The sequence below is a fragment of the Rhineura floridana genome, chromosome 3, assembly GCF_030035675.1.
Source record: "Rhineura floridana isolate rRhiFlo1 chromosome 3, rRhiFlo1.hap2, whole genome shotgun sequence".
In the NCBI taxonomy this organism is placed as follows: Eukaryota; Metazoa; Chordata; class Lepidosauria; order Squamata; family Rhineuridae; genus Rhineura; species Rhineura floridana.
Genome location: NC_084482.1, coordinates 56712931 through 56733907, shown reverse-complemented (window position 1 = coordinate 56733907; position 20977 = coordinate 56712931). Strand labels below are relative to the sequence as shown.

General features: G+C 41.5%; 1 protein-coding gene across 5 annotated transcripts in view; it reads right to left on the bottom strand.

The window, feature by feature from the left end:
• Window positions 1-20977, bottom strand: part of SPAG9 (sperm associated antigen 9) — a 150358-nt gene that overhangs the window by 90724 nt on the left and 38657 nt on the right. For 4 of the 5 annotated variants that reach the window (XM_061615999.1, XM_061616000.1, XM_061616001.1 and 1 more), the window contains exon 4: window positions 6563-6657. In XM_061615999.1, coding sequence (XP_061471983.1) covers window positions 6563-6657 — 95 coding nt within the window. Of the gene's footprint in view, window positions 1-5666; window positions 5828-6562; window positions 6658-20977 lie in introns of those variants that run through there. The other variant, XM_061616003.1, reaches the window with a different exon arrangement.

Below are 20977 nucleotides of genomic sequence, written 5' to 3'. Positions count from 1 at the left end.
GCCCTTCCCAAAGCCTCAATTACTCTTGGTCTTTTCTACTTCAGTCTTTTTACAAATATTCTGAAATTCTCCAAACAAAACATTGCAATTAAAAATACTCAGAGTAAGCAAGCAAATATACTGAGGTCTTTTTAAATGCTACCTACCGCATAGCATTACGAAGCTTTTTCTTATATACACATGCCATGAAGAAACATTAAAAGCTCTTTTCATTCAGTAAATACCGTATCTGAAAATACACCATTGATTCAACACAAAGTCATACAATCCTTGTTGATCCTCTTAAAGTAAAGGTTAACAGTCTCCTATTGAAGCATTACAGCAATGGAGAATTGCAGACAAGTTCCTATACTTCTAGATGATCAGTTATGCCGCCTAACAAGATCAGCCTCAGAAATCCTTCTCTCTATCCCATCAGTGAAAACAGCCAGATTGGTGAGGACTAGAGAGAGGGCTTTTTCAATTGTGGAACTCCCTGCCTAATGATCTCCGCCTTGCCCCCTCTTCAGGCAGGCCTTTGGGGAGGATTAGATTTTATTATTATTATTGGGGTAGATTTTAATGTTTACTGGATTGCTATGTTATTAGATGTGTAGATAGATTTTATTATTATTACTGGCTCAGATTCTAATGTTTATTGCACTGATATGCTAATTTGTACGTCGCCCAGAGTGGCTGGAGAACCAACCAGATGGGCGACTAAGAAATTTAATAAATAAATAAACTGATACAATTTGATGTATCTACTTTACAAAACCTTTTAAAAACACTTGCATATAACCCATATTCAACAATAGCCAAAAGGCTGAACCCACAAACACACATGGTCGGTTTGGACATGGGGCTAAACCACAGTTTAGCATTACAATAATAAACCTAGCCTTCTTTTGGTTTGTATACTCCTTTCTCCTTCTCCTCCAGTGAGGAATTTTGAAACTTTTGTGTCCTTTCCCAATTATCTGCAGCTAGCTGTGTTGTCTGAACCTGGACAAACTGTGTTTAATCTTTCTTGTTATGTGCCTTCAAGTTGATTAGGACTTATGGCGACCCTAAGAATCAGCAACCTCCAATAGCATCTGCTATAAACCACCCTGTTCAGATCTTGCAGGTTCAGGTCTGTGGCTTCCTTTATGGAATTAATCCATTTCTTGTTTGGTCTTCCTCTTTTTCTTCTCCCTTCTGTTTTTCCCAGCATTGTTGTCTTTTCTAGTGAACCGTTTCCAGTCTTCTCATTATGTGTCCAGAATATGATAACCTCAGTTTCATCATTTTAGCTTCCAGTTTAGATTCTAGTAATAGATCTTTTAGCTTCTAGTGATAGGTCTGGTCTAATTTGCTGGCTCCTGCTGGGAGGAAGGGCGGGATACAACTCAAATAATAAATAAATAAATAAGTTCTAATACCCAATTATTTGACTTTTTCGCAGTCCATGGTATGCACAAAGCTCTCCTCCAACACATTTCAAATGAGTTGGTTTTTCTCGTCTGCTTTTTTCACTGTCTAACTTTCACATCCATACATAGAGAATACCATGGTCTGAATGATCCTGACTTTAGTGTGCAGTGATACATCTTTGCATTTGAGGACCTTTTCTAGTTCTCTCACAGCTGCCCTCCCCAGTCCTAGCCTTCTGATTTCTTGGCTACTGTCTCCATTTTGGTTAATGACTCTGCCAAGGTACTGATAATCCTTGACAAGTTCAATGTCCTCATTGTCAACTTTAAAGTGACATAAATTTTCTATTGTCTGTACTTTAGTCTTCTTGACGTTCAGCTGTAGTCCTGCTTTTGTGCTTTCCTCTTTAACTTTCATCAGCATTCGTTTCAAATCATTACTGGTTTCTGCTAGTAGTATGGTATCGTCTGCGTATCTTAAATTATTGATATTTCTCCCTCCAATTTTCACACCTCCTTCATCTTGGTCCAATCCCGCTTTCCGTATACGTTCTGCGTATAGATTAAACAAATAGGGTGATAAAATACACCCCTGTCTCACACCCTTTCCAATGGGGAACCAATAGGTTTCTCCATATTCTGTCCTTACAGTAGCCTCTCTCTTGTGCAGAGTATAGGTTGCGCATCAGGACAATCAGATGCTGTGGCACCCTCATTTCTTTTAAGGCATTCCATAGTTTTTCATGATCTACACAATCAAAGGCTTTGCTGTAATCTATAAAGCACAGAGTAATTTCCTTCTGAAATTCCTTGGTCTGTTCCATTATCCAATGTATGTCTGAAATATGATCTCTGGTGCCTTTTTCCTTTCTAAATCCAGGTTGGATCTCTGGCATTTCTCGCTCCATATATGGTAAGAGCCTTTGTTGTAGAATCTTGAGCATTACTTTACTTGCATGGGATATTAAGGCAATAGTTCGACAATTACTGCACTCCCTGGGATCCCTTTGGAATTGGGATGTATATTGAATGCTTCCAGTCTGTGGGCCATTGTTTTCTTTTCCATATTTGTTGACAAATTTGTCAAAATTTGGACAGATTCAGTCTCAGTAGCTTGTAGCAATTCTATTAGTATGCCATCTATTCCTGGTGATTTTTTTCTTCCAAGTAGTTTAAGAGCAGCTTTCATCTCACATTCTAAAATTTCTGGTTCTTCATCATATGGTTCCTCTGTGAATGAATCTGTCATCCTGGCATCTCTTTTATAAAGTTCTTCAGTGTATTGCTTCCATCTTCCTTTTCTTTCATCTCAGTCAGTCAGTGTGTTTCCCTGTTGATTATTCAATATCCCTAACTCTTGGTTTAAATTTCCCTTTCATTTCTCTAATCTTTGGAATAGGGCTCTTGTTCTACCTTTTTTGTTGTCCTCTTCTATTTCAATACAGTAACTATTGTAATAGTTCTTTGTCCCTACGTGCTAGTCGCTGTATTGTTGCATTTAGGGTTCTGACCGTGTTTCTATCACCTTTTGCTTTTGCTTTCCTTCTCTCTTTAACAATTTTAAGAGTTTCTTCAGTCATCCATTGAGGTCTTTCTCTTTTTATCTAGAGGTATTGTCTTTTTGCATTCTTCCCTCAATGTCTCTGCCTTTACTTCATAGTTCTTCTGGTTCTCTGTCAACTAAGTTTAAAGCCTCAATTCTGTTCCTTATTTGATCTTTATAGTCTTCTGGGATGTTATTTAAATTGTATTTTGGCATTATGATTGCTTTGTTGTTCTTTAGCTTTACTCTGATTTTCGATATGACCAGTTTATGATCTGTACCACAGTCTGCTCCTGGTCTTGTTTTTGCAGAAAGTATGGAACTTCTCCATCTTCTGTTACCAATTATATAATCAATTTGATACCTATTTTGACCATTTAGTGATTGTTCACGTGTACAGTCATCTTATCGGTTGCTCAAAAAATGTGTTTGTGAAAAACAAATTATTGGTTTCACAGAATTCGATAAGTCTTTCTCCTGCTTTATTTCTGTCTCCCAAGCCCCATTTCCCCACAATTCCTAGTTCTTCTCTGTTCCCTACTTTTGCATTCCAGTCCCCCATGATTATCAGCACATCTTGTTTTGGTGTGTGTGTACGTCTGCATAAAATCTCTCCAATTCTTCTGTGTTTGCCGTTGGAGCATAGACTTAGATGATGGTTATGTTAATAGGTTTCCCATTTAATCTCATTGATATAACTCACTCAGACCTTGTGTTATATCTCCTAATTGCTTTTGCTACATCACTTCTCACTATTAAAGCAACCCCATTTCTTCTTAATTTCTCATTTCCTGCATAAAATATTTTGTAATTGCCTGATTGAAAATGTCCCATTCCTGTCCATTTTAATTCACTCATGCCAAGTATTGTAATGTTGATACGTTCCGTTTCTTGCTTGACAATTTCTAACTTTCCCTGGTTCATGCTTCTCACATCCCATGTTCCTATTGTGTGCGTCATACAACTCCGGACTCTCCTTTTGCATCTGTGCAGATCAGCCTCTGGGCTTCCTTTCTGCTTTGACCCAGCTGCATCATAAGTCACAGCGCTACTCATACTTGTTGTTCCCCAGTAGTTCGTTGAGTGCCTATGAACTTTAATCTTAACTACATTTAATGGAAGCAAGCCAACTTCAGTCCTCAGTGTTGGAAGTACCACATCCCAGCAGTGGAAGGATTTCCGTTTGCGCAATGGGACTTTCCCGTTCCACTCCCACTGCATGCCCCTAATATCTATTCTAGGGTTTCCCCAATCTTCCAGAGCAGATTTGGGGAGGGCATGGAGTGTGGCCAGCAGGAGAGGGAAGTCTCATGGTGCAAACAGAAATCCTTGCACTGACGGGTCACGTTAACTGGATACTGCCCATAGTTAATGAAGCTGGCTTGCTTCCACTACCCATACTTAAGATTAACCACAGTTTAGGGTTTGAATTATATGCTAAACTGTACTTAATCCAAAACAGAAGCTTCCATTCTCCCCTTCATGCCAAAGGAAGCTAGGAGAGTGTACATGCCTTTGGAGGAAGCTAGGCTCATTCTCATAATGCTAAACCATATTTTAGTACTATGTCTGAACATAGCCACCCACACATCAAGCATTAAAGATTTACTAGACAGCTACACGCTGACAGGATAACACAATTCCTTGTAAATAAAAGTTTTGCATTTTCCTCTACTGTGAAAGAAAATCTCATGAGATTGGATTCTTGCATTCTCTTGGTGGTCCTCCACACCACCACTCCTTCCTGCACTCCTGGGATAACATGAAAAGTCTAGGAGCACACAGGAACACTTTCACTTACTCCTTCCCACACCAGGATTAGTCTAAGACCCCAGAGGCAAAACAATTTTATGGTACATGACTATTTGGTCACATTAATGCCGTTTCAAAGACTTGGAAGCAGCAGAAATATTCAAAATGGGTTGTATGGATGCTTCCAATTATACTATCCATTATAAAATTAGAAACAGATTTTACTAAACTGTAACAAGTTGCACTCTGGTATTTATTGTTGTTTGCTCATTAAACCAATTCTGCCCTAATACACAATGATAAGATGAACTGTCCAAAGTAGGATTGCAGACTTTTAAAAATATAACAGAAGCTTTCAGAAGGCAGTATTGCTGACCAAATTATAATCTGGTATGAGAACAGTTTTACTGTAGCTCTTATGATTAAAAGCATTTAAATCCTGTTTTTCACCCTATGCCTTAGCATGTCAGCAATTAATTTACAAAAAGATCCAAAAATACAACTAGAATAGCCCAGGTTTGAGTATCTGCTAACAGATTCTGCAGAATTCTCTGGAGTAAAACACAGGCTCAATAAGTAAAAGGCCTCAACTACCACAAAAGCAAGACTGTCCAGTATTAGTCAAGCACCTGACAATACAGTGAATACAAGCTTTGTCCATAATGTATTCACACAGCACTTTTATGCCATTTACTGGATTTGGTAATAAAAAGAATAAGGCTTTCTCAAGAACACAGCTGATCGTAGTCTTAAAGAAAGCATAATGAAACTAATATTTTCACATTGTAGAGCAGACATTTTAATGATTTTACACAGCCTATAGATGCTAAGTTTAAACCTGGTTTGAAACAGGCACTTAAGAGATCACAGCATCATGCCACCATTTCCTTCCTTCCCTCCTAAGAGAAAAGAAATAATGGGGAAGCCAAGAAGAAAGAAAACAATGAAAACGGCAGAGGTTCCATAGGTCAGAGTACCTGAGAATCCTTGGTAAGTTCTGCGTCAGAGCTGGCACACCAGTGGATATAGAAAAGTGCACAAGCAGCAACACAGAGAGAGAGACTAAAATAGCTGAATTAATAACCACCGCCCCGCCAACGAAGCCAAACACAAATAGCAGCATGCATCCAGGACTCATGGCGCTGCGCTGGCATGGTGAAATGCAAGAACCGAGGCTACGCAGGGGACAAGGGAGTAGTATCTTTGTAGTGAGTGTCTGTCATTCACTTGCTGCCACAAAAACAATGCCATCAGCAGCAGCTTTCCACTCTCTTCTGCAGCAGCTCCAAAGCAAAATGACATCACCTCACTCTCCTCCCCCACCTAACCAGGAGAAAATTCCACCATGGAGCTTCTCCTTTTCTCCCCAGCATCTATGCAGCAACCTAAAGGTACAAGCAAGCTTGTTTGCCTCTTTCTCCTCCCCACTACTTCAGACCTTTGTTGCTTGGCTCTAGCTCATTGGATGGGAAGCTCTGACATCTACATAACATAGTCACAAAGCGTTAGTCAGAGACGCTCTCTCACAAACATGTGCACAGAAGTACAAATCAGGCAATCACGATTCAATTATTTCAAATCCTTTAATTGCTAATCCTTTTGTTGCTGCCTGTGTCTGTTTTGAAAAAAAGAAAAAGAAAAAGCTTGCCATGCCAGATCTGTAAGGATACACTTAAATGCAGAACAGTAGTAAATAGTCAAACCAGGTCTGTGTCCCAACGGCAACACAAACTTTCCATCCCTCCCCCTGGCCTTCTATATACCCCTTATATATTTCAGTAATAAATAATCACACACACACACACAATTCAGCCTAACAAAGAACAAAGTCTTGAAGATAAAAATGAATAGGTTACCTTTAGCCAAAGCTTACCTAATTCTACTGTGCATGATGGGTTCTAGCTGATCACCCCCCGTCAGTTGATGAAGTTTGGCTCTTTCCAAGTGCTCCATGTAATTATGAATCATCTGTTAAGAGACAAAAAACTAACAATTTTAAGAAACTATTCATATCTATTTAAGCAGAATGGACATAAAAGATACGTCTCTACCACGTCCACCCACCGCAAAGAATAAACCTCATTTCAAGGTACTATAAGCATTTAGTTTTATGGATCATTAACTTTATGAAATAATTAAGTATCAAAACATTTTATCATTAAATATTTTCCTCACTACAATGTTATTTTTCCCTCCCAGTATACACAGCAATTTCACCTTAATGGGCCTTGAGAAGGATATTCATTCATCTCTTACACAGTCTTAATGACTTCAAGGTCACTACTGCAATGTAGGCAGTCAATTACTGTCCCAAAATTTATATAAACAGCAATTTTAACAGCACAATACAAATACACACAAAAAGTTTGTCACCCAAGTGCAAATCAACAGAAGAAGAACCCAGTGAGTGGAAGAGATGCTGCAGTAAACTGAGAAAGAACACACTACTCCCCCCCCCATTTTTCATGTATTTCTGCAGTGCACCCAGAGGCCCAGTTCAGACATAACAGGGAACCATGGTTTCCCACTAGCTGAATGAGTCACGATGAGAGTGTCTTGGGCTTAGGTGCTACTCCTTCCACATCTGCAAGGAGATCGGAAGGTTTCTCTTCCCATTTTAAACAAACCATAGTCCTGAATTCCTCCTCTTTGTGCAAAAAGAGGAAGAAAGGGGAAGAGGATGTCATGGTTTTCTCTGTTACACTTGAATCAGGTCAGAGAATCTGGCACTATATTCTTATCACATTGGTAACCTGGCCTCTCTGTCATTAACAAACTGGCAACTAAGTTTATTTTAACATAAGCTTCAGTGCAAAATTATGGTTCTGATATGATATATATCATTACCTAAAAATGCCACTGAATACTAGCTGCTGGAAAACAGCAGAAGAGGGCTGTTACCTTCATTTCAAGGCCTGCTTGTGAGGTTCTGAGAAACATTTGGTTGGCCATTGTGCAAAGGGAATGCAGGACTAGATACCTCTTTAAGAACATAAGAACATAAGAAGAGCCTGCTGGATCAGGCCAGTGGCCCATCTAGTACAGCATCCTGTTCTCACAGTGGCCAACCAGGTGCCTGGGGGAAGCCCGCAAGCAGGACCCGAGTGCAAGAACACTCTCCCCTCCTGAGGCTTCCGGCAACTGGTTTTCAGAAGCATGCTGCCTCTGACTAGGGTGGCACAGCACAGCCATCATGGCTAGTAGCCATTGATAGCCCTGTCCTCCATGAATTTGTCTAATCTTCTTTTAAAGCCATCCAAGCTGGTGGCCATTACTGCATCTTGTGGGAGCAAATTCCATAGTTTAACTATGCGCTGAGTAAAGAAGTACTTCCTTTTGTCTGTCCTGAATCTTCCAACATTCAGCTTCTTTGAATGTCCACGAGTTCTAGCATTATGAGAGAGGGAGAAGAACTTTTCTCTATCCACTTTCTCAATGCCATGCATAATTTTATACACTTCTATCATGTCTCCTCTGACCCGCCTTTTCTCTAAACTAAAAAGCCCCAAATGCTGCAACCTTTCCTCGTAAGGGAGTCGCTCCATCCCCTTGATCATTCTGGTTGCCCTCTTCCGAACCTTTTCCAACTCTAGAATATCCTTTTTGAGATGAGGCGACCAGAACTGTACACGGTATTCCAAATGCGGCCGCACCATAGATTTATACAATGGCATTATGATATCGGCTGTTTTATTTTCAATACCTTTCCTAATTATCCCTAGCATGGAATTTGCCTTTTTCACAGCTGCCGCACACTGGGTCGACATTTTCATCGTGCTGTCCACTACAACCCCGAGGTCTCTCTCCTGGTCGGTCACTGCCAGTTCAGACCCCATGAGCGTATATGTGAAATTAAGATTTTTTGCTCCAATATGCATAATTTTACACTTGTTTATATTGAATTGCATTTGCCATTTTTCTGCCCATTCACTCAGTTTGGAGAGGTCTTTTTGGAGCTCTTCGCAATCCCTTTTTGTTTTAACAACCCTGAACAATTTAGTGTCGTCAGCAAACTTGGCCACTTCACTGCTCACTCCTAATTCTAGTCATTAATGAACAAGTTGAAAAGTACAGGTCCCAATACCGATCCTTGAGGGACTCCACTTTCTACAGCCCTCCATTGGGAGAACTGTCCGTTTATTCCTACTCTCTGTTTTCTGCTTCTTAACCAATTCCTTATCCACAAGAGGACCTCTCCTCTTATTCCATGACTGCTAAGCTTCCTCAGAAGCCTTTGGTGAGGTACCTTGTCAAACGCTTTTTGAAAGTCTAAGTACACTATGTCCACTGGATCACCTCTATCTATATGCTTGTTGACACTCTCAAAGAATTCTAATAGGTTACTGAGACAGGACTTTCCCTTGCAGAAGCCATGCTGGCTCTGCTTCAGCAAGGCTTGTTCTTCTATGTGCTTAGTTAATCTAGCTTTAATCATACTTTCTACCAGTTTTCCAGGGACAGAAGTTAAGCTAACTGGCCTGTAATTTCCGGGATCCCCTCTGGATCCCTTTTTGAAGATTGGCATTACATTTGCCACTTTCCAGTCCTCAGGCACGGAGGAGGACCCAAGGGACAAGTTACATGTTTTAGTTAGCAGATCAGCAATTTCACATTTGAGTTCTTTGAGAACTCTCGGGTGGATGCCATCCGGGCCCGGTGATTTGTCAGTTTTTATATTGTCCATTAAGCTTAGAACTTCCTCTCTCGTTACCACTATTTGTCTCAGTTCCTCAGAATCCCTTCCTGCAAATGTTAGTTCAGGTTCAGGGATCTGCCCTATACCTTCCACTGTGAAGACAGATGCAAAGAATTCATTTAGCTTCTCTGCAATCTCCTTATCGTTCTTTAGTACACCTTTGACTCCCTTATCATCCAAGGGTCCAATCGCCTCCCTAGATGGTCTCCTGCTTTGAATGTATTTATAGAATTTTTTGTTGTTGGTTTTTATGTTCTTAGCAATGTGCTCCTCAAATTCTTTTTTAGCATCCCTTATTGTCTTCTTGCATTTCTTTTGCCAGAGTTTGTGTTCTTTTTTATTTTCTTCATTTGGACAAGACTTCCATTTTTTGAAGGAAGACTTTTTGCCTCTAAGAGCTTCCTTGACTTTGCTCATTAACCATGCTGGCATCTCTTTGGTCTGGTCAAGCAAGGCTCCCTATGTTTTCTTCTTTGTACTAAGGGCAGAGTAGGACAGAAACGACCCTGAAACTTGCTCCATACAGAAGTGAGCACTCAACCCAGCCCCTTCTTGCACTGCATCTTAAAACAATAAAGAGGCAAAATGCTAAATAGTTTGATTTTATTCCCAATGAATTTACTAAGCTTACCCACCACCGCATTTTGTCCCAAATCTACTGATTTTGAATGTCTCCATAAATCAGTCACACTAGGCTGTTTCCAGACCAAGTCCATATTCATGTTCCCTCTATAGTTCTTTGTACTTGCTTTCAGCATAAGAAAGTATCCTAGGATGCTTTGAAGTACACTAACAACCAAGTGAGCTACTTTAACCAAAGTAAATAAATTAAATTAAGAGCTAAAGGTCCCATCAATCTACAAGGGGCTGAGAGTTGTGCACTCTCTGTCCAAATTCCAGGTACACTAGGGCAAGAGGCTTGGTTAAGTTTTTACTTATCTGGTCTCAGAAGACACATTCTAACCTTGACCTTTCCCCGTGAGGTCAGTGAGGGAAACACTCATATTTCCAGCCTTGATGGAGGACAAGAAGATGCAGAGATAAAGTTATATGTCCACAGGACTCAGACACACCTTTGTAAAGTATCTTAAAATGGCTTGGAGTTGGTAAATGTATAGAAAAACCTTATCTCAGTCTCTATGACAGTAATATTAAATCTTAACATTAAAATACAAATCTTTCAACAGGCAACATGTTAACACAATTCTCTCCGCAACAGATGAATGACCAGTGGTGATGTATATTTCCGGGTTAAACTATAGCTGAACAAACCATCTGATCTGATAATATCACACCATGGTCAACTTTATATACCAACAGATTGTTTTTCTGGCCCTCAGAGCCATTTTAAATGAAAGCCCTTAGCTGCACGATAAGTTAGTTCTGCATTATTAGTGCCAAAATAATGCAGGAATCAGAAGAAATCTGAAGAAATCACATTTACCATCAATAACTACCAAATGAATTTTTAAACAAAAAGTTAACATTGTTTTACTGGTGATATCGCAAGCTTTTGTTGGCACCACAACTCAATTTGGATGTCTAAAGTGATCTGTGAATATCCTGCATCTCAAACACAGGTGACACAGCAGCCCCCCTTTTTTTAAAAAAACGAAAAGAAAACACACTGAAGGAAAAATATTTTATTATGACATTTATGATAATATCCCACTTTTAAAATATACAAATATTTCCAAGGTAGCTTGCAAACAAAGATTATATATATTAAAAAGTTAAACCAATATCATGCTTTAAAACATTATACTTCAAAACACTATTTCTTTATACTATGAGTAGTATCCAAGGCTGTGCAAGCAGCACTTTGCTCACACAATAGGACTTCCCCTTCCTCTCCCTGCACAGTCTCAAAATCTGCTCAAAAGGGTCTTCCAACCCTCTGGAGCATATTTTGAGGGTGCACAGGGGAGGCTGGAGAGAGGGGGAAGTTCTGTTGCACAAGCAGGGCTGTGGAGTCGGTACGCCAGACCTTCGACTCCGACTCCTCTATTTTTCTACTGTCCGACTCCAACTCCTTCATAAATGGCAAATGTGTATTAACTAGTAATAACAAATTTACTGTAGTAAAATGGTAGCACAAGGCATTTCATGACCACCACATGAATCCAGAGCTTGGAAAAGTTACTTTTTTAAACTACAACTCTCATCAGCCCCAGGGATTACTAGTTAATATACATTTGCCATTTATGAAGGAGTCAAAGTCGGAGTCGGTACATTTCTACCGACTCCAACTCCGACTCCACCCAAAATTGCTCCCGACTCCACGACTCCAACTCCACAGCCCTGTGCTCAAGTGAAATGGCTTTCTTGGATACAACCTTATCTTTCCGATTAAGGACTGGTGAGTGGAGTTACTACAAAAACGATTTATTTATTCATTTTCTTTACACCCCACCTTTCTGCAAAATAGACCCATAAGATAGTTTACAATAATCATACCACAAATGAAACTATGCGCACCTATGTGGCAAAGCAGCTACAGACACACTTGGAGGAAGCAGATTATTTAGATCCTTTCCAGTCGGGCTTCAGGACTGGACACGGAACTGAAACAGCCTTGGTCGCTCTGGTGGATGATATGAGGAGGGCGTTGGATAGGGGAGAACATACCTTCCTCGTCCTCCTGGACCTCTCAGCGGCTTTCGATACCGTCGACCACGGTATCCTGTTGAGTCGCCTGGAGGGACTGGGAATTGGAGGCACTGTTTTACAGTGGTTCCGTTCCTATCTCTCCGGTAGATATCAACGGGTAGTGTTGGGGGATGAGGTTTCAGACCCTTGGCCCCTCAACTGTGGTGTGCCACAGGGTTCTATCCTCTCTCCCATGCTATTTAACATTTATATGAAACCGCTGGGAGCCATCATCAGGAGTTTTGGGCTGCAGTGTCACCAATATGCGGATGACACGCAGCTCTAGCTCTCATTTAAATCTTCACCAGAGTTGGCTGTGGATACCTTGTCCAAGTGCCTGGAGTCCGTAAGTGGATGGATGGGAGAGAACAGGCTGAAGCTGAACCCCGATAAGACTGAGGTATTACTAGTGGGGGACAAGGGAAGGTTGGGTGATTTTGACCTGATACTTAATGGGGTGAGTTTGCCCCTGAAGGACCAGGTCCGCAGTCTCGGGGTCATTTTGGACTCCCAGCTGTCTATGGAGGCTCAGGTTTCTGCAGTGAGCCGGGCAGCTTGGTACCAACTTCATCTAGTACAGAGGCTGCGACCCTATCTTCCCATACATCTGCTCCCACGAGTGATACATGCCCTGATCTCCTCTCGATTAGACTACTGTAATGCGCTCTACGTGGGGTTACCCTTGAAGACGGTCCGGAAACTCCAGCTGGTACAAAACGCGGCGGCACGCTTAATAAAGCAGACCCGCCGCCGCGATCATATCAACCCAGTGTTGATTGAATTACACTGGTTGCCAGTTGTATACCGGGCCCAATTCAAGGTGTTGGTTTTAACCTTTAAAACTCTATACGGTTCCGGCCCAGTTTATCTGAAGGAGCGCCTCCAGTATCACCAAATATGCTGCCAAACAAGATCAGCCTCACAGGACCTTCTCTCAGTCCCACCGACTAAGACAGCTAGGTTGGTGCGGACCAGGGAGAGGGCTTTTTCGATCGTGGCCCCCACCCTCTGGAATTTACTTCCCTTTGACCTTCGGCATGCCCCCTCCCTACTGACTTTTCGCCGAGCCTTGAAGACCTGGCTCTTCAGGCAGGCCTATGGGATCTCTGGGGTGGGTTAGGTTTTACATTGTATGAATGTAAGAAGGTCTTCAGATGAGATGTTATGATATTAATAATGTGATGATTATGTATATGAGTAGATTGTATTTTATATTGTAAGTCGCCCAGAGTGTTCGTTCAGTCGGACAGATGGGCGTCTGCTAAATAAAATTTTATTATTATTATTATATATGCCATTTGAAGACACTTCATTCTTAAGCATCTGGTTTAAGTTATAACTTTTAAAAATATTTTTCTGTCTTTTTTTGCTTTTTTCATCATCATTATTGTTATTGTATTTACTATGTACTTTGTTTTATGCATTGCTGAAAGTTTAACATTTAATAAAAACATTTATGAAAATATATTTGTTGTGTTAATTTTTCAGGCACTTAACATTATTCATCTTACCAATTAGTTTATTCTTGTCCATAAAGCATGAGAGAATTCAACAGTGGCACAGCCACAAGGAATTTCAAATTGTCAAGATATGTCATTTCTTATCAGTTTTAGGAAGACAGATCCAACATATCTGTCCTGGGCTCCTACTGTGAAAAAGGACGGGATATAAATCAAATAAATAAATAAAATACCACACGAGAGTCATATATTAGGATTCAGATTTCTGGATAATGTAAAAATAAAGTTCAACTTCAACTGTTCCTCAAAAAGTGTTCCTCTTTTTTTTCAACCAGTGTAACCACACATGCCTATTAAGTTTAAAACCCTCAAGATAGGTCTTGTATACTCTGGAATTGCTGGTGTACATTAAACAGTTTAAGCAATAAAATTAAGCACACTCGTGTTGCTCCAGTACATCTACCCATGCTTCAGCTTCAATTATCACAATTGTGCCTCGTGGGAAAACACCTTCATAATGAATACTCAGATGCTTCTTCCCTTGATGGGGCTCACAGTTCCCTGAAGAAGCTTCTGCTGAAATCCTACATAATGAGAGATTTTCTGTGCTTTCTACACAGCATAGCAGGGAGCGGCCTATGTTAAAGTTAGTCTTCTCAAGATACACTGACACACTGTTGGAACCTGCTTATTTGCTACCTCCATACGATGAAACATTCAACTCGTTCAGCATTACCAATACTCATTTTCAGCTGGCAATGGCAAGTGTTGGAAGAGTAGCAAGCCTCCTTTTTCAAGGTAACTGACAAGTGGCACAAGTGGCATAGTCAGTACTGAAGAGCTATATAAGAATAGTTAGAATGGCTGCCACTTGCTCTTTTCCTTCCATTATCTCTTCAGCATGTTGAACAGCAACTGTTAGAACTCTGTTGTTGACATGCTCTGTCAGTACTATTGTTGTCCAATCTCTGTTAACACTGAAATGCACAGTATTAAACAGCAAGATTTTATTTTATTTTATTGACAATTTTAACCCATTCTTTATTAAAAAATAATCCCAGAGAGGATGCAGTATACAAAACAAATACACAATTCTCATTCTGGTTTTCATTTATAAGCAATAATTTATACATACCTGATTGTATTCCAAATCACTTTTACAAGTCTGAAATATTATAGTATACATCAGCTTTCCCCAACATGGTGCTCTTCAGATGTTGTGGTACTACAAATTCTATCAACCCTAGCCATTGGCCATGCTGGCTGGGGCTGAGGTGGGTTAGAATCTGACATTTTGAAGGGCAAAAGGTTCTCCATCCCTGTAGTACCAGGATGCTTGTCACCTTGGACCCTTTCATGAAGAAGGGTGGGATATAAATTGAATAAATAAATAAAACAGGGTATTTAATATGTTTAGTACAATTCTATTTTGGGGGGGAGGTTTCTGTCACTTACAAAGCACTTTTTTTCTACCAGGAACCAAGTAGGAAACTCCATTTTAGAAGTATGTTTGTCCTGTTGTTTATATTTACAAGCTGGTTCTGTTGAAAATCAAATTGTTTTAAGGATCTACGATAGGCACAATATGTACAAAAGTTGGTTTTTTAAAACAAAGTTGAAGCATTAAGCACATTTATTCATGAATAAACAAGTGACTTGTTCCCTTGACTAAGAAACCAGGAAGAAAATTTGATTTAGGTTTTTGCCTACAAAGTGACAAGATCAGTACCTAGATTGTCATGGAGCCAAAACCAACAAACACCATCACCAACATAGAAACATTCCACTAGTCCTATTTTTCTACAATCAGCTTCGTTCCAAAAGGTGTACATGTGTCAATGAACATTTATCAGCTTCTTGAAGTAATCCAAATGACTCAAGCAGTGAAGACAGATATCCATATACAGAACACTCAAAACAAATTACTTCTATCTTATCACAACCAGATGTTAGGGCTGTGATGAACAGTGAATAAAAAAAGCAGAGCTGGATCAATATGAACCACTTCTTCACTGACATTAATAAAACTTCTACTGGACTGATTTTTTCTATATATGTGTTTCCCAATCATATCTTGGAGAACTGATGCTTCACTTTTACCAGCACAGATCAACATTCATTCATGCCTTTGCAAACAATTATTCCATTCATTCTGGGCTGCTATCCAATAGGGAAATCTATTATGAGTAGTCTAGAGGTGAGCCCTCATCCCTAGTCATTATTCAATATCTGTCAGAATGTCAGGTTTTGCACCGCTGCATTTATTGAAGGAAGATTTGAACCAACTGAGTACAGGCATACCCCGCTTAACGTTGCTTCACTTAACGTCGCCTCGCTATAATGTACATGCTGCATACTCCACCATACCCCACTTTAACTTACGCGCTTCGCAATAATGGACAGTTAATGGCATAACGCCGCTGCCATCTATTGGCGATTGCAGTGCAGTACATGCATAGATAATTGCTTCACTTTAAGTACATTTTCACTTTACATACACGCTCCGGTCCCATTGCGTATGTTAAAGCGGGGTATGCCTGTATTGAGCAAGTAACCAGATACAGCAAAGAAAGAGAGAATACCCAGGAGTACATATGTTAAATTTCATTGAATTGGTTTAACAAAAATTATATGCTACTTGATTGTTGAAAAAACCTCCAAGCAGTTTACAAATGCAGTCTTTTGAGATGCCAATCATAGCCATGTGTTGGAGCCATAGAGTCGCTGTTCGGTTGTATTTTATAAAAGCCTTCTATAAGTTTAGTTTTTCCATTACACTTGCCAAAACTCACTATACATTGAAAATGACCTTCAGTAATATCTAACTAAGCCATCCTCAAACTAGGCCAACTGAAATGAATGGCCTAAAATAACTTGCCCACTGATTTCAGAGGGTCTACTCAAAGTATGAATTAGTAGGCCATCACCCCTTAAATTCTCAGAAACAGCAAATGTTTAATGTCTTTTTTTGTATATTTAAAATTTTCTATTCCACCTTCTGTTCCTAAAATGAGCACTAAGGCAGCTTCCAAGTCAAAACAGAAATATAAGAAATCCACTTGAATCAATGTGTATTTCTACTGGGATGTCATTTGCAGTATTTAATCAGGGTCTACAAGATTATGACCTCAAAATACTCTTTGTTTTTCATAAAGAATGCTTTCCATAAAGAATGCTTTACAGAATTAGGATGAGAATTATGAAAATATTGACATAACCCAACTCTGACAAAAGATAACCAACTGATCCAAGAAAGCTCCTTCATGTGTGCAGTTCTCTAGTCATTACAACCATTCGCAGTCACAGCCCCTTGCTTAGATTAAAAGCAGCCAAAAGCTTAAACAGCCCCACCCCTCGCTCAGGAAGGAAGCCTGCCTTCCTGCCTTCAAAGGAAGGAAGCCTGAGATAATCCTAAAGAGTTAAGCCCCAGCTGATAGTTGAGCCATCAGCCTCAAGTAACACATCATTGGCTGGCAGCAGTAGCTGGCAGGAACCAGCCACACACATGAAGTCAGGGAGCCTGCTCCACGAGCTAGAGGGAGCCCCAGCTGACAAAGCGTCAAGGCCCCAGCTGACAAAGCGTCAAGGCCCCAGCTGACAAAGCGTCAAGGCAAGTTAAGCAGCAGAGCAAAAAGAGGGTAAGTAGCTCCCATTTATTCCATTATTTAATTGAATTAAAACAGCTCAGAGCAATAACTAATAAGGGCAGCCTAAGGTCACCCTGAGCTCGGAGCCAAATCCTGAAAGAACCTATATCTTAGGAGACAGATCCTAGGAGAAGGAAGCCTATAGAAAGCTAGTGTTCAACACCACCCTAGCAGGAAAGCTTCAGGGGACACTGTAAACAAGGCTAAATTCCAGTCGGAGAGAAGGGGAAAAAGGAAACTCCACCGATACATACAGGGAGAGAGTCAGCTCAGTCCTTGCTAAAAAGGGCAGCTTTAGCCTTCCTCAAACACAACCACAAGCTCTGTTTCCCTAGGTTAAAGAAAGGTCAGGCTGTTCTAGGTGTGAAAACAACAAACAAAAAAGACTTGCCTGGAAGTCGCAGCCCCTTGCTTAGATTAAAAGCAGCCAAAAGCTTAAACAGCCCCACCCCTCGCTCAGGAAGGAAGCCTGCCTTCCTGCCTTCAAAGGAAGGAGGCCTGAGATAATCCTAAAGAGTTAAGCCCCAGCTGATAGTTGAGCCATCAGCCTCAAGTAACACATCATTGGCTGGCAGCAGTAGCTGGGAGGAACCAGCCACACATATAAAGTCAGAGCACCCTAGCGAAGGAGCCTGCTCCACGAGCTAGAGGGAGCCCCCAGCTGACAAAGCGTCAAGGCGAGTTAAGCAGCAGAGTGAGTTCGGCAGCAGGGCAAGGAGGCCAGGGCCCCCCACTCTGCCCGTCCGTTCCGTAACCTCAACTAAACCGCAGTCTCCAACCCATTGACGTAATAAACCTTAAACAAAACTATGCAGGTAAGAAGCCGGCAGGTGTGTGTGGGCTTTCCAGTGTTTTGCACCGCCTGCAGCATGTACGACTATCTGCCTGTTGGACAGAAGTCGTGGGTGTGCTCTCAGTGCAATGAGTTCCTGGCTCTCCGGGAACGACTTCATTTCCTTGAGGCCAAGGTGGAGGACCTGGAAAAGCTGAGAGAGGCAGAGAGGTGTGTGGAGGAGGCCTTCAGGGACGTTATAGCTGTGTCCCACTCCAACGATGATAGCTCTCCTGCTATCATGGAGAACGATGGTCTCGGGGAAGGAGAGCATCCAGCTGAGGAAGGGGGAAACGATCCCTTAGAAGGGACCCATTCCTTGGGGGATGAGCAGCTATCCTCTAGTGCCGAGGATATATCTCCAGGGGGTGGAGGGATCCTTGTAGTGGGTGATTCGATCATTAGGAACATAGACAGTGGGGTGTGTGACGGGCGTGTAGACCGCAAGGTGTTTTGCCTGCCTGGTGTGAAGGTTGCGGATATCGCCCGTCGTTTAGATAGTTTGGTAGACAGTGCTGGGAAGGAGTCAGTGGTCGTGGTGCACGTTGGCACCAACGACATGGGGAAATGCAGCCGTGAGGTCCTGGAAGCAAAATTTAGGTTGCTAGGTAGGATGCTGAAAGCCAGGACCTCCAAGGTGGCTTTCTCTGAAATGCTACCGGTTCCACACGCAGGACCAGCCAGACAGGCCCAGCTTTGCAGTCTCAATGCGTGGATGAGACGATGGTGTCGGGTGGAAGGGTTTGGATTTGTTAGGCACTGGGGAACATTTTGGGACAAGCCGGGCCTGTACAAAAGGGACGGGCTCCACTTGAACCAGAATGGAACCAGACTGCTGGCACTTAAAATTAAAAAGGTAACAGAGCAGCTTTTAAACTGACTGAGGGGGGAAACCCGACAGGAGCTGAGGAAGGTCCGGTTCGGAATAAACCTCCCCCTGGGATAAAAACCAAAGAAATGATGAAATTTTAAAAGGGGTAGGCCTAGAAGTAGGCATTGTGAGAGCAGGGGCACAGGATATAAATTCAGAAGAGCAAAATTACCACAGGCCAAACAAACCACAAGTGCCAAAGACACTTGAAGAGAGACACTGCTTACAAGTGCCTGTACGCTAATGCTAGGAGCCTCCGAACCAAGATGGGAGAACTGGAGTGCTTGGTCTTAGAGGACAGCATTGATATAGTGAGCATAACGGAGACCTGGTGGAATGGAGAAAACCAGTGGGATACGGTTATCCCTGGATATAAACTATATCAGAAGGACAGGGAAGGACGCATTGGTGGCGGAGTCGCTCTATACGTGAAAGAAGGCATTGAATCCAGCAAGCTCGAAACCCCAAAAGAGGCAGACTCCTCCCCAGAATCGTTGTGGGTGGTGATACCATGCCCCAGGAGGGACTTAATACTGGGAACGATCTATCGTCCCCCTGATCAAAATGCTCAGGGAGACCTTGAGATGAGATATGAAATTGAGGAAGCATCCAAACTAGGAAATGTGGTAGTAATGGGTGACTTCAACTACCCGGACATAGACTGGCCGCATATGTGTTCCAGTCATGATAAAGAAGCAAAGTTTCTAGATATTCTAAATGACTATTCCCTAGACCAGTTGGTCATGGAACCGACCAGAGGGACGGCAACCCTGGACTTAATCCTCAGTGAGGACCGGGACCTGGTGCAAGATGTAAGTGTTGTTGAACCGATTGGGAGCAGTGACCGCAGTGCTATTAAATTAAACATACATGTAAATGGCCAATTGCCAAGAAAATCCAACACGGTCACATTTGACTTCAAAAGAGGAAACTTCACAAAAATGAGGGGATTGGTAAAAAGAAAGCTGAAAAACAAAGTCCAGAGGGTCACATCACTCGAAAATGCTTGGAAGTTGTTTAAAAACACTGTATTAGAACCTCAACTGGAGTGCATACCGCAGATCAGAAAAGGTACCGCCAGGGCCAAGAAGATGCCAGCATGGTTAACGAGCAAAGTCAAGGAAGCTCTTAGAGGCAAAAAGTCTTCCTTCAGAAAATGGAAGTCTTGTCCAAATGAAGAAAATAAAAAAGAACACAAACTCTGGCAAAAGAAATGCAAGAAGACAATAAGGGATGCTAAAAAAGAATTTGAGGAGCACATTGCTAAGAACATAAAAACCAACAACAAAAAATTCTATAAATACATTCAAAGCAGGAGACCATCTAGGGAGGCGATTGGACCCTTGGATGATAAGGGAGTCCAAGGTGTACTAAAGAACGATAAGGAGATTGCAGAGAAGCTAAATGATTTTTTTGCATCTGTCTTCACAGTGGAAGTTATAGGGCAGATCCCTGAACCTGAACTAACATTTGCAGGAAGGGATTCTGAGGAACTGAGACAAATAGTGGTAACGAGAGAGGAAGTTCTAGGCTTAATGGACAATATAAAAACTGACAAATCACCAGGCCCGGATGGCATCCACCCGACAGTTCTCAAAGAACTCAAATGTGAAATTGCTGATCTGCTAACTAAAATATGTAACTTGTCCCTTGGGTCCTCCTCCGTAACTGAGGACTGGAAAGTGGCAAATGTAACGCCAATCTTCAAAAAGGGATCCAGAGGGGATCCCGGAAATTACAGGCCAGTTAGCTTAACTTCTGTCCCTGGAAAACTGGTAGAAAGTATGATTAAAGCTAGATTAACTAAGCACATAGAAGAACAAGCCTTGCTGAAGCAGAGCCAGCATGGCTTCTGCAAGGGAAAGTCCTGTCTCAGTAACCTATTAGAATTCTTTGAGAGTGTCAACAAGCATATAGATAGAGGTGATCCAGTGGACATAGTGTACTTAGACTTTCAAAAAGCGTTTGACAAGGTACCTCACCAAAGACTTCTGAAAAAGCTTAGCAGTCATGGAGTAAGAGGAGAGGTCCTCTTGTGGATAAGGAATTGGTTAAGAAGCAGAAAGCAGAGAGTAGGAATAAACGGACAGTTCTCCCAATGGAGGGCTGTAGAAAGTGGAGTCCCTCAAGGAT